At 35.8% G+C, this 14,666-nt stretch overlaps 1 protein-coding gene across 14 annotated transcripts in view; it reads right to left on the reverse strand.

Annotated features, from left to right (window-relative positions):
- The window catches only part of gro (TLE family member transcriptional corepressor groucho), a 33,735-nt gene that overhangs the window by 16,416 nt on the left and 2,653 nt on the right, over positions 1–14,666 (reverse strand). For 7 of the 14 annotated variants that reach the window (XM_017612828.1, XM_017612825.1, XM_017612824.1 and 4 more), the window contains exons 1-3: positions 13,336–13,789; positions 10,656–11,276; positions 10,386–10,480 (exon numbers count right to left, since the gene is read on the reverse strand). In XM_017612828.1, the coding sequence (XP_017468317.1) occupies positions 10,386–10,480; positions 10,656–10,691 (131 nt within the window). In that variant the 5' untranslated portion in view covers positions 10,692–11,276; positions 13,336–13,789. The other 7 variants (XM_017612817.1, XM_017612816.1, XM_017612822.1 and 4 more) reach the window with 7 other exon arrangements.

The raw sequence follows: 14,666 nt of genomic DNA on the forward strand, positions 1-14,666 counted from the left end.
TCGCACAGTGTCACTGTTACTTTGAAAGTAACCGTGTTTTAAAATAGTACTCAATTCATGGTAGGGTTTGAAAAAATTGTCCCTGTTTTTTTTGTGTAACACAAACGGTTTCACCATGTAACAGTAAAATTTTGTAAAAGTAAGCGCCTTTTTATTAGGCAGGGTCTACACACACGCGCCACGGTGACTTTTACCGTAGATCCACGGTAAAAATTACCGTAGATCTACGGTAAAATTACGTGGATTATGGGTTGCCGGAGAAAGAGAGACATATGTATTTCCTCAGCTAACTCTTTTAAATATCAACAAAGGCGCTGGACCTGATCATATACCAAACATCTTTTTAAGAAACTGTGCTGTTGGTCTCTGTGAGCCAATCACACATATCTTCAGCAAATCGCTTCAAACAGGTAATTTTCCCTCGACGTGGAAGTTATCATACATAAGCCCTATACATAAATCGGGTGATAAAGCTCAGGTGAACAACTATAGACCTATATGCATCCAATCTTCACTCGCTAAATTACTAGAAAAAATCGTCTTGCCTCAATTAACCTCTGCTTTTAAAAATGTGATAATCTCCAAGCAGCATGGATTCTTTGGTGGGAGATCCACCTCTACCAATCTATATCTCTACATCAGCTACATACTTAATGCAATGAATAACGGACTAGACGTACACTCCTTATACACTGACTTTAGCAAGGCATTTGACATGGTTGATCATGAAATGCTACGAAAAGTAAATAGTTATGGTGTACGATCAAGAGCATTAGACTGGCTTCGCTCGTATTTATCTGGCAGACGTCTGCAAGTCCGTGCCAATTGTCATCTGTCAAATGAGTTTGATGTTATATCTGGTGTACCACAAGGATCTCATCTGGGACCAGTTCTGTTCAGCATATTTATAAACGACATAGGTGTGAATCTTAAATCCGAGTACTTGTTATATGCCGATGATATGAAACTATTCAGAGCAATAGGTAACAATCACGACATGAAGGCTCTTCAGGAGGATATCTCTGAACTAGAAGAGTGGTGTGTGATGAATAAATTGCATCTGAACATAAAAAAGTGTGCTGTCATGAGACGTCACAATCGAATGCCCGCCAACTATTATCTGTGCGGCCAACGTGTACAGTCAGTACCATAAAGGACTTGGGAGTGATGATTGACGATAAACTGTCTTTCTCAGATCACATCAACCACATAGCTTTACGTGCATGCCGTGCTCTGGGATTTGTTTGCAGATTTGGCAAGGAATTCAAGGATGTAAAAACCCTCCTCAGACTTTTCTCGACCTTCGTCCAACCAATACTTGAATATGGTTCCATTGCCTGGGCACCATATACCGAACAACAAACTAACAATGTTGAAAAGGTTCAACGAAAGTTCTGCAAGTTTTTGCTGTATAACTCGCGCGACGAAAGCAATATGAACGTCAATGATGTATATCTCAGGAACAATATTAAAACTCTATGTAGCAGAAGGCAAATGACGGATCTATCGTTCTTTTACAAAGTCGTCAATGGCCTGATTGACTCACCAGAAATACTGGAGCAGTTCAGATTTATTACCTCTAGAGCCGATCTCCGAACTAGAAGGCTACTAGATGTTGTGCAGGCAAATAGAAACTACGTCGCCTTTGGTCCGTACAACAGGATAGCGAACCTTGTCAACCAACATGCACCGAATGTAAATTTCTCTGAATTATATGTTACATTGCAATGTCATTTCATTCCGTTTTGTTTTTTCTGTTAAAGCGACCAACCACACACGTTTGTTATTACTTGTTTAGTCAACAATTTAGTTATGTACAAAGCCGATTGGCGTTTAAATAAATACATAAATAAATAAGAACTTCTTTCTGCATAGGCGGCCTTCGGATTATAACCCTTACCACTCAGAATTCTCCTTTCTGTATTGCCCGGAGAAGTGGGACAGAACTTCTTTCGTCGTAATTTTTACCGTAAGACGGGATCGATTATGGGAAGGAAGGAGTTCGGCCTGCTAGTTAACGCTCATCATTCTCTTGGCCAATGAGGTATGGGGAATATAACTTTGGGTTGGGTCGTGGTCAATGTCTGCTGGCTAAGGTCGGCGATCGTGATGCTTAGCCGGCACAAATGCTGGACGTGTTAAGTGGGGAAAAGATTGCTGCAGAGGTCAGCATTGTAAAATCGGTAGCTGTATGTCTTACCGCCAGTATCTACTCACAAAAAAAAATAATCAAAACTCAGTGCCCTACATACATACATGCCAAGAAAAGTCTAAATCACTGCGCAGCAGTGCTCTACCAATAATGGCAATAAAGTGTTTTAAGTATTCTCTCCTTTATGGTTTGAGCAGCCACGTTGGTATGTATACTTCCCGGAACGTACATAGCGATCCCTTTAGTTCATGTTAAATTCTATGCATACTTTTTTTGCTCTGTTAGCCTTGTAGTACACACTTTGTGCCTCATTTCCTCTACGTAATTCCCTGATGATTTTGTGCAAAACGCACGCATCGAGAAAGGCACACACGCATACTAGTACTCGGTATCAGAAATAATTACAATAATAATAAAGATCGACAGTGTAGCGCAGCAGCAGTCCAAGAGAAGAGCAGCTAAGCCTCACGTTCGGTTGGCCCGAGAAAAGATCAAATCAAGTAGGGTAGATTGTTATCCTACACAAATATGTATCTACTTCGTGGTATGTACTATGTATGTGTGCACATCCAAGCATACGCACGCACACATCCCATTCCAGACCATACCAAGCAATCGAGAACTCATGAGCAGCATCCAACCGCTTGTCAGTCACTTGGCCAACCATTTCATAGGTACATATGTATGTATGTTTACGGCCATCCAAATATTTGTCCGTCCATTTGTTGAATTTAACAACAAGAGCAAAAAACATAGTGTGAACACCGCCAACAAAACAGAAAAACACGGTGAGCAGAACACGAGGGGAACCGGTTTTCGGATGCTGACTGCTACTGTCTATCAGCCTGGTCTGATCTACCTCGTACTTGTCTGTTCGTCTGCCTGCTCGCTTGCTTGCCTACCTTCCTGCCCGGTGCTGGTGGCGATGGTGCTGCTGATGCTGCCTCCTCTTAGCTAGTCGTTTTGTTTGCCTTTATTTCGCGTGAAACGGCCGCCGAGCACAAAAACCAAAACATAAAAAGAAAGTAAACACACAATACAAATATTCACATTCATTCATACATACGTATAGCATTTGTACATACGTACAGTCATGTGAAAAATAATAGGACACGAATTCTTAGCCACTTGAAACTTCGCTGGAATTTGCTACATACTCAAAATTTTTCTAAAAATTCTTAACAAGTTTATTGTTGTGGTAAACTTTAGGTAATTTTTTCATATTTTTTTTAAAGGTTGCAATCACTTGTAAACTCAAGGATCTATATTTTACAACGCTTTTTTTTTTAAATAACAAACATTAAACAAACAAAAGGAAAGTAGTCAAAAATGGTCAATATGCCGTGTACCTATTTTTTTTCACATGACTGTACATACATATGTACGTAGGTACATTTTGTGTACACACAACAAACTGCTAAAAGCTGAAGCAACAAAAAAAAAAAAACAATGACACGAGTGTCGAATATAGAGTGAAGTGTAGTATAGAAAGTTGTTGTTGTTTTATCGTTGCTGCTGGGTTATTTTGAAGGCGCAGTGTGTGCATGAGCGTGAAGCAAACGTTTTTCGGTGCTTACTATTGCGATTGAGAAGTAAATTGAAGAGGAGTGAAGTTTAGCGGGGGACGTCGTTGTGATGCATAGTGAAGCAAATAGGCAAACATTTTAATAAAAATAATAAAATTATATTAAATTGGAACAGAAAATGTTGCCGAATTTAAACGATTTAAAAATTGATATTAGATTAAAAATTCTTCAAAAAAAAAATTAAAAAAATTATTAGAATATGTGTATGAGTTGTTATTAAACAAACAAATGCAAAAGCAAAAACACCTTCAAGTTACATGTAATTAAAAAAAAACTTCCTTCAATCACCGAATATCCAATCATATCTGAACTAAATCAAATTAGTATGGAACCACCTCCAAGGTATCCCCTTCCCAATAATAAAAGATATGCAGGCAGGTTCTGCAATCCGCTTGTCACTTTTAATTCAAATTGAATGGGTTTCAAACCCATCGAAAAGTGAATTGCAGAACCTTCCTTATTTCATATCAAAATTTAACATTAATTAAGCTGGCATTTCAGGGTACTATTTTATATATATATAAGGAAAATTTGAAAGTTAGGGGGGGGGGCGCTCGAGCACCCCCTGCCCCTACCTGGCTACGCCCATGCTCTGGATGGATCGGAAACGAATAATTATATAAACAAGTAATTTTTAGCAAAAAAAAAACGACTTCAAGTCTCATATAAAACAAAATATATATATATATATACATATATCATGATCCACTGATCGGAACTTAACCAGATTAGTATGGGACCTCTGAGACACTACCTTTCCGATGCAAAAAGAATTATCGAAATCGGTTGACGTGGTCAAAGTTATCCGGTAACATACATAAAAAAAAAAATCCGACGAACTGATAACCTCCCCTTGTTTGGAAGTCAATTAAAAAGTTGTTTTCCGTTGAGCATATTTAAGTTTTAATTTGTTTTTACGAGATTTGTAAAATGAAATGTGTAAAAAATAAATGAAATAAAAAATATTTATAAAACCTTGTTTGCATCCAGGGTCGTAATCCATTAAATTACTAAGGAAGAAAATGCGTGACTGTCAGCAAAAATAAAAATTAACAAAAATCAACGAGATAATTTACCAACTTCGATTTACACTTTATTATACAAAAATTTAATGGACTTCAAAACTGTTTACCCGAATTTCGTATAAAGTTTCTGATTAAAGAGTTTAACATTTTGTTGAATATTTGCAGAATTTTTACAACTTTTGCACAAAGTCTGAAACTTTGCTTCATATGTTGTTAGAAAATGAGCTATACTTTTATAAAAATTAATAAGCATTAAACAAATGAATAAAAAATAGTCCGACACAACAACAACACCAATAGAGAAACAATTTGGGAGAGTCTGCACTCCAACGGCATTTTCAAAATATTAAAAAAGCGCTGCGCTGCCACAAACACCATAAAATCAGATAATTGCCAAAAGGAAGTAAACTCTGAAAAAATTGCACTCATTTACTTAACGATTTTAGCTATGGTTATGGCGTTTGCTTCATATCAACTTAAGCGCTTACCAATTTTTCAACAAATTAGGCCTTACGAACCCACTGTGCGTTGTCACTCTGCAAGAACATGTGTAAATATCTAAGTATGTACATATGTACTATGTACATATGTACATACAAATATACGTAGGCGGCATGTGTGCACTTATCTAAAGCTGCGGCGCTGTTTCATAATTTTTTTCTTTTGACAAAAAAAATGCTCTAAGAACAACAATAAAGTCTCTCTGCTCTGCTTAACGTACGTAAGCTTGAAGAGGAAGTGTTAAGCATGGAAAGGGCTCTTAGCATACGGCGACAAAAGCATCCTTACCACCACCTTTTTACATATGTACATAGATGCTTTTGCAAATCGAATATCTGGCATTTGAATATCTTTTTGCTTCCAAATATGAAATGATCAAATTTAAATAACATTTTTAAAGTTAAATACAAATATGTAACTCTAAGCAATCATTGGTGGTATATTTGCCACAAGGAAATAAAAAAAACCCTAATGTAGTGAGTGCACAACAATAACTGCCTAAGAAAAGTCACTAACTTGGTAAGTACTTAACAATAAACCCCAACAACACCAAAATGAAGTCAACCAATAGCATGGCACACAGAGTATAAACACTTGTAACACTTGAATTCATAGCAAGTTTTAGGTCATAAAGAAGGCACGATGTTATGTTATCTTTGGATTTGGTTGACTTTCGTTTGGCGACAAAGTTAATTTAAATGTTATGAAACATTTTTTATTTTTTTTTTGGTTTTAATCAAACGAGAATAAAAGTGGAAATATGACAAATTTCATAAATACTTTCTTCCGTTAATAGGTGACATTATCAATATAAAGATATTCGAAAAACAGAAATTAATATTTTTCAATGAACTGCCAAAATCTGCAAAACAAAGGCTGCATTTCTTTATTCATTCTGAACGTTTGGAATAAGCTTTTTTGTTTATTTATTCTTTAGAACGTTCCTGTTGATATGGTGACGTATATTTCAAACGCATTCTGTTTATTCCGGCTGTGAAATGGGATTATCCGGAATGTATAAAGAAACGCAGCCAAAGTATTTCAATTTGACATTCTAAAACGTGGTACGAATAAAAAAATCACATCAGCTTTTCCAATAACACCACCTAGAAAGCCTTCGAAGATAGCTTAATAGGCGTGGGAGATATATGTACTTGATACGGATCACATGGTTCCGGGCTATAATTAGGAAAGTTCCATATCATAATTGAAGAAAAAAGAGAACCTAAAGGTATGGCACCCGGTCGCCATATCGACACCTACAAACCATAGCATGCTAAGTCATTAGAGTTTTAGGCAGACTTAGCATAGTAAGATTTAGAGGCGTCGTATGACCTTTAATAAATACACCGGTGATTCAAAAATGATATTATGATAAGAGCTCGAGTGTACTGCAAACTGCCTAATGAGTCCACAAATGTTCTAAGAAATAGGAAAGCGGTGCATATGCTAGCCACGAATAGTCAGGTGCATATACATATATTGCGCTCCAGGTCATAAGGGCATCGAAGAAAATAAATAGTGAATGCGATTGTCAAAAGCTCCACATTGAGAACTTTGCGGTTATATAAGGACAAAAGATGGCAGGTTGTTATTGTTGTTGTTGCGGTGTTACAAAAGAGTGTTGGAGGAATGATGCTGGAGTGAAATTCCTTGCCAAAAAGTTTAAATTTTCAACACCGGTATATGTATACATACATATGTACACGCTGATTTTTACTGGCGCTAACAGGGAAAGATTGCAGAGCGATAACTGGTTTACAGATCGGCCACTTGCGACACACACATTCATGATAGCAATCACTGCTAGCGACGGATGAAAAAAATGCATGTACTCGACTGAAATTACTGGGAACAAGTGGAACATACTAAACTACAATGTCCACTGTAAGTCTACAAGCGCTGGGTCTGTTTTGCCTGCTCAAATTTTATGTTGCAGATTCCGAATATACTGTTACACCCAAATTCTTAAGAAATAAAGTCGACTTTAACTGCTTTGTGAAATTCTTTAAATCTAGTTTATTAACCGACTTCAAAAAAGGATAACGTTATCAATTCGTCGGAGTAATTTATTTATTTATTTATTTTTTTTTATGTATGTTACCGCATAACTTTGGACTATGTTAAGCGATTGCAATAATACCTCACAGGTGGTCCCATACTAATTTCGTTTAGCTCCAATCATTGGATCATGAAGAAATTAACGGTAATCAAAAAATTGTATAGGCGAATTGAAGACCGTTTTGTTTTTTGCTTAAAAATTACTTCTTTTTTATGAATAAGGTCATTTGTTTTCTCTTTTTTTTTAATGGGTTCTGGTTTGGAAAATTCTGCAAAATTTTCAGTTTCAGTTTTATTCAGTTGCAAAATTTTGGACACCTTTTTGTGAAAAGTTTGGTTTATTCAATGATATTCGGTTCTTTCTAAATTTTTAAAATTTAAATAAATAAATAAATAAATAAATAAATAAAAATTAAATGCTAAACAAATATAAATAAAAAATGTAAGCCACACAAACGCTTTTGAAACACATTCGGTAAAGATGCCGCGAAAAAGTTTGGAGGAAACTAAGACTAACAAAAAGCAGCTAATTGGAAAAATAAGGGTATATTCGCATGAGGTGGACTTAAAACACCTAAATATACACTTGTTTTCCTTGTGCGATTTTTTGAACTTAATAAAAGCTTGATTTTGAAACATAGATTGTTATTCCATATAACACAAAAATAAATTGCAAAGCCTGGTCAATATTTTTGAAGCAGTAAAAGCCGGTAAGTTTTGCTTTTTTATTTTTTAGGCAATAATAATAAAATGAAAAGATTTCACACTTTTCGAAGTTTTTTTTTAAAGACTTTTCAGTATTGTTTCGAGTCTAAGGTTATTTTTTATTTTTTTGATCTTTTTCGAACTTTCGGTTTTTTTCTTTCCCGCAGTTGTTGTTATTGCAGATTTTCGGGAACCAGGCCCAAAACTAATTTCGTAACTTAAACTTGTTTCAATGACAGCTTAAAAAATAAAGCAAAAAATTTCATTGGCCGGTCGGTGATTTCAATATTTCCACAAAATAATGGTGTTTACCTGGAGTTTTATTCAAGAGTCCGTTGATTGTTTTTTTTTTTTTAATTAAAAGTCGTAACCCTAATAGAAATACGTACAAATGTATGTGCATTCATACAAACAGTATATTTGCATACATGCATGTATATATGTATATACAATATTTCGTGAATGTTTTGGCTGTCATCGTACTTTAATAAAAGGATAAAAACTATGTAAGTATAATGTCTAGCGTTATCAAAAAATAAAAATAAAAAAAATACTGCGCAAGTAGAATCGGGAATTTGAATAAATTTTATCGAAGTGATAGCGTTAATCTAAAAGTATTAGCCAAGTGTAGATTATAATCCATTAGAAACGTACAAGTAATAAAACAAAACTTTTGAGATAAGATTTAGGCCAATATTTAGAAGCATGCGTAGTCATTGTCAATGTTTTTTTTTTAAATACATAGGTTTTTACATACATATGTACATACATATTATGTACATGCAAATATGTAGCGTCAGGTATAGAAATGAACAAGTTACTCTTTATAGTTAAAACTGTGTAAACCGACCTTAGTCTAAAGCACTTAAAGTTAAACATTTAAGCATTTTTCCAAATTCTGTTGACGCACTCCTCAGTAGTAGTCGATAAAAATGTATTTTGTTGCAACATAATATTGGGGGACCGGTGCTGAAGAGGCAGTATGTGTAGACATCATGACTTATAAAGTTCTTGCTGTTGTAGCAGCATTAAAATCGTCTAATGCTTTAAGTGTTTTTTTAAGTAATGTTGTTGTTGTTGTTGTAGCAGCATACAAGTTCCCCAAAGAGTTTTTGGGGAGTGTTGTTGGAGTGACAGTCCTTGGTCAAATATAAATCTGGGTCGTTCCGGTTACGTAGACCCGACTGTCGTGGGAACGTTTTGAAGTAATGTCCTTTGGCGCGCTTTCTATTTGCGTCAATTTGTAAACGGAGAACAGGGCCAACAGGGATCACAATTTACCAAGAATAAAACTTTTATAAACAAACAAGCCTTTACACACACACACTAGATATTAGAAACCAATTAGAATTCAGCGTTGGACTACGATTAGATAACGAACATTTCTTTTTGTCGATATTGAGAACTAAGTTCCCTTTTTGTAGAGAATACTCAACAGTTTCTCTAATCGTCTTCTAGCCTTCTACCGATTTCTAATCGTTCAACCGAAATGTTTGTTGTGACTAGGTATAACACGCAGCGTATTTTTAAATTATTTTATTGATGCACTAATACTAAAATCCTTTCTTCGTCAGCAGTAAACAACAAAGTAAGCAAATACATGTATTTAAATACAATATATGTATAAAACCAGCTATCAAAGGAACAATATCAACATATTTTAGTACAACAGACATATTTTAGACACGTGTACATACAAGCAAACTAAATTGATAAGTGGTTAAGTTTACGTTGTTTCTCGTGGGCGTGTTGTATTCGTTTGGGTGGTAAATAACCACAATAATTTCTCTGTAAGCTCAGTAAAAACTATTAAATGTACATGCATACATGCGTACATATACATACATATGTACATACCTACCCTACAAGACAGCTGAGTATCATATGAGTACTCATATTATCATTATCCCTAATCACAAAAGTGCTTATCAAAGTCCTCATTTTCGCTCAGGCCATGGGAAAAAATTGAGTACTTTCCCCTCAATGTTGTCATCAGAAATTCCTCAGTACTAATAGTCAAACTACTCATTTATGCCGTACTACAAAAACAAAAGTGTAAATGTGTGAGAATTTTTGCCTAAAGTGCTCAGCAATGTCTTGTAGGGTAGTACGTCACGCAAAAAACTAAACGCAAACATCAGGGAAATAATTTTCAAGTAAATATTGGCAAGTGAAAAAGGCTTATTAGCAGTAACACGGTAGAAAGCGTGCTTGAGAAGTCTGATTTGTAAAACGTATAGAATATATCAATGGGGCGATCTTACATCTATTAGAAACGCTATCATTTTAATTTAAAGTTAATCTGCTTTCAATGCTGCTTACAAATATATCTGCAAAACATATTGCAATACTTACGTATGATATTGTGCTTGCAAAAAGTTGAATTCCTCCTTGATACGTTCAAGTGTGTCAACGATTGTAAACTTCAATGGGCCTTGAGGTGGTGGCCCCTATTTGTTTTTTGAATTTCCATTGATAATTCACGATTACGTCGTATATAGTTTTATTTACCATTGCGTGTATTGTTTTTTGTGCATGAAAAAGAAAATATTTGGAAAGCATTAGATGGATACGAAGTAAATAAAACAGAATAAATTGTGCAGCAATATATTTGTGTACACTTACCCCCGCAGAGGGATGACGCACCGGTGCAGGATACATTTTGTGCTCTAAACACAACTGCTCTGGTTGCTGCTACTGCTGCCGCGTCTATGGTCAAAAGTCGATCCTATTGCAGAGTTGTCGGTTTGCTGTTATACTTCTTATGATTTCGTGTTCAAATACAGGCTGGTAATGTTTGGAACAGCTCCTTGGTTATTCAGCCGAAAAGACCACTCAATGCTTGGCTTTTACACGTCCCACTTGGTTTATATATTATTTTCAACGTTATTGTCTATGTTGGCACAATTCGCTTGCCGTACAAATTGTATTGTGGAAGTGTGTGGTTCACTTCGCACAAAATTCAACCAATTTTTACTGCTGTCGTTTATTTCGCTACTGCCATCCAGATCTCCTGCGAAAACAGATGTAATCGCCCCCACAATCGTAGTAGCTTTTGCATTTAAATCTTCCTGCAGGTTGGACTTAATTGGCTGCTTTGTGCTTTCTAGCCCTATGGCTGCCTGCGCCTCCCGACTTTTGCTCGTCGTGTCTTGCACACTTTCTTGCACTATAGACTACTTGCGCTTCCTTACTCGAAAAAAAACGATTTGCTCACTTTTTAGAAGTCTTTTCCACTATATTTAGCTACAAATATGTACAAAAATTTATATAATTTTGTTGCATTACAATCTTATGCACCGTTTGCGATAGTTTTTATTAATTTTTATAGACATTTTTATATTTTATTGAATTTTTATTATTTTGCACAACTTTTTCTACTTTTGCTCGCTCGCTCGTTGGTTTTTTCCGTATTTTCTTTTACATGTCTTTTCGATACGTAGAATTGTGCACACAAAGCTACACACACGTAACCACTACACAGCGCAGCCACAGCCAGTCAAGGCGCCCGCGACGGTGTTATGCGTGTGGTGGCAACTGACGAGTAGCGAGAAGATTGTCGGTAGGTAACGAGTGGTAGCGCCACCACAAGCAAACACACATACACCCGCACGCAACCATCAACCGCAGTCGGAAACGTAACCGCACATACACCAAGCAACCGAACAAAAAAAAAAAATGCTTAAACACCGCAACAGGGTTGCATAGGCATGTAGGATTTCGACTTGCGAGCCCTAAGTACGAAGCAAAATGTTAGTAGAAACTACATATTTTTTCAAAAATATTTAACAAAAATGTTTAATTATGATTTCGAGTAGGACTAATCAATAGATGGCGACTGCTATAAAATGTGAAACTTTAAAATAAAATGAAACACTCCTCTCCCTAACTTGACATCCGCACTTCTACGAAACCCTTCAAAATAAGAAAGAAATACTATATTCAGTGCAAATGTAGGGTTCTAACACGAATCAGGCTAATACGGTCGAAAAATTAATATGACACTGCACTACGTTTTATGCAATTTTGTTTTAAATAAAAGCACAATGTATTAGAGATGTCCAGATAAGTTCACGAGCTCATGAAATAAACAAAACAGAAAAGGCCCAAATATTGTGGCTGGAACAATAAATCAAGGGGGGAGGTAAAGACCAAAGAATTCAATGACCTGCCTCTTTTTTTCGTACCACCGGGCTCGTCTACCAAGCCCTCCAAAATAGCTAAAATACCGCAAATTTCGACCAGTTGCATCCGGCCCACGAACACGCTGAAGATCAGGACCCTCAATCAACAGAATTCTCTTTCCTCTTACTGCAGTACTATGTACCAATTTTACCCGTTTTCATAATACTCCCTTGAGGCTTGTAGGGGCCAGACGAAAAAAGGAATGGGTCATTGAATCTGGTTTTTCACTTTAAAGTGCGATAATTGGGAAATTACACGCCCCTTCCATTTTTAGTGCCCGCCTCAAAATAATTCACAATATTGGGAAGCCATTTCAATCAAATTCCATATCCCCATAACCTATTTCAAATCATATATGTACATATGTATACTTATTTAAATTAATTACAAAGTACGATTTAAGATTTTACGCACTCCCTAATTTAATGCAACGCTGTCAGACCACCAAACACACCGCTAAAAACAAAACCCCAACGTACAAAACCGACGAAACCAAAACGTAACCGACCCGACCGACCAACAAGCAAACGACCGAGCCCGACCACAATCATGAATCCAGAAAAAAAAAGAGATAAACAAAAGCAATTAAAAAATACCATTTTCAACCAAACTAGAAATCTTTAAAATTACTTTACATTAAATGCAATATTATTCACATGTTCTTTAACTTTCACTTAATTTTGAGTTGCATTTAAATAATTTAACAATCCTTTTTTGCGAAAATTATGTGTAATTCTTTCAATTGTCAAAAAATCCGTACACTTTTTTCTCCTTTCTTCCATGCTTTTCCATCTACTCGTTGCTCTTCTGTCACTGATGCCATGAAGTTTGTACGCATTCGTCGAGCCCTCATGCATACACACACACAAAGGCAGCGCGCGAAACACCGAGTGGTCGATCCAACGCACGTACCTACCGAGTAGCATGAACTCTCACTCGTAACTCGCTAGGGCATGGCAGACAAGTAGTATTGCCAAAATTTGGCAAAATGTCAGCGAAAGTGATTTTTTCGACGAACGAGCAAAAGCGAAAACTTGACCCATTATTCAATAATGCCAATTTACAATTCTTAATTTTTATTTAAAAATTCGTAATTCAATTTATTTTTAATATATGATACCTCTTTCAGTCAGTTTAGCTGCAACTGGAATTTAACACTTTTATTTTGTTTGTTGGCAACTCTAGAAAGGCGGCACTAATGGCGTTTCGCTTTTGTAAGCGCTACTTTTTGCAACTGCAGTCTTTTGCATACAAAGTTTTTTTTCGTCGCACAATATGTTTTAGGTTCAATTTCTTGACTTATTTTATATTTGTACGGAAGCAAATTGATTTGCACTTCTATCGCACATATTTTTCATGTGCATTTAGTTTTATTGTTTTCTAATTGCAAATGTCTGGCCTGTAATCGTACGACACGCAACCACCCAGTCACAAAATTAAACACTTGTTATTTCGGCAGGACATCGCCATATTTGTTAAAAGCCACTACACTATGTTCGAAAAATGTCATAGAACATTAATATGTATTATTTATGATTATATCTTTTATATAAATCACAAATAAAAATCATTTTAATTACACGAGGTACTCGATGAACTTACTACGGAATGGTAATTCTCTGAAAATGCTTACTCGCTACAGTCGACAATCGCCAATTTTTCGTTTGTACTTTGTGCTTTGCTCTACTGTGTATTCGCTCGTTCAGGGCAATTAAAAACGGAAACGGCACAATTGCATCTATTCAATGCATTTAATTACACGAGAAAAGGAGAAAACGATACTTAATGCTTACCAAACGTTATTTATCTCTCTCTTATGGCAGGTATGCTGTTTTGTTTATTCCCCTTCGTAGAACTTTAATCCTGCACTCACTCAAAAAAGGAAACAAAAACGTAAATATGTACATGAAACGAAGATTTTTCAATCTTCAGCGAATCTTGGGTTCCCAAACAAATTACATAAATATGCAGTTCAATATTTTTGTCGTTAAATTGGTTTAGTAGCTTTGACTCTAAACTGAATTTATTCAAATATTTTATCCCATTTTAAGGTACTTAACAATCGCGGAAATGGTAGCATTTTTTGGTAATACAATTTTCCGTTTACAAAACCATAGGTAACGTGCAGAATAGACCTGTGATAGGCTTATAGGTCTATTCTGCGCTGGTAATAAAAGTTTTTTTACCGGTAAATAAAGTTCCACCCAAATTTTAAACATTTTTCGAATTATGTGTACTCTTGTAACCGGTACATTTTTTTACCATCTCATAAGCTGGTAACAATGTACTGCCCCGTGAAATATGCAATGCCAAATTTCAACAATTTTTCATAGCTGAATTTTTTAAATGCATTACCAACGTACCTAGATTCGCGGTGACAAGAACTAAATGTGCAGAATAGGCCTGTAATTCTGCGTTGGTAACAAACATTTTGAAACTGCAAATAAAGTT

The sequence above is a fragment of the Rhagoletis zephyria genome, unplaced genomic scaffold (assembly GCF_001687245.7).
Source record: "Rhagoletis zephyria isolate East Lansing unplaced genomic scaffold, Rhagoletis_zephyria_1.1 Rzeph_scaffold_00581, whole genome shotgun sequence".
Classification (NCBI taxonomy): domain Eukaryota; kingdom Metazoa; phylum Arthropoda; class Insecta; order Diptera; family Tephritidae; genus Rhagoletis; species Rhagoletis zephyria.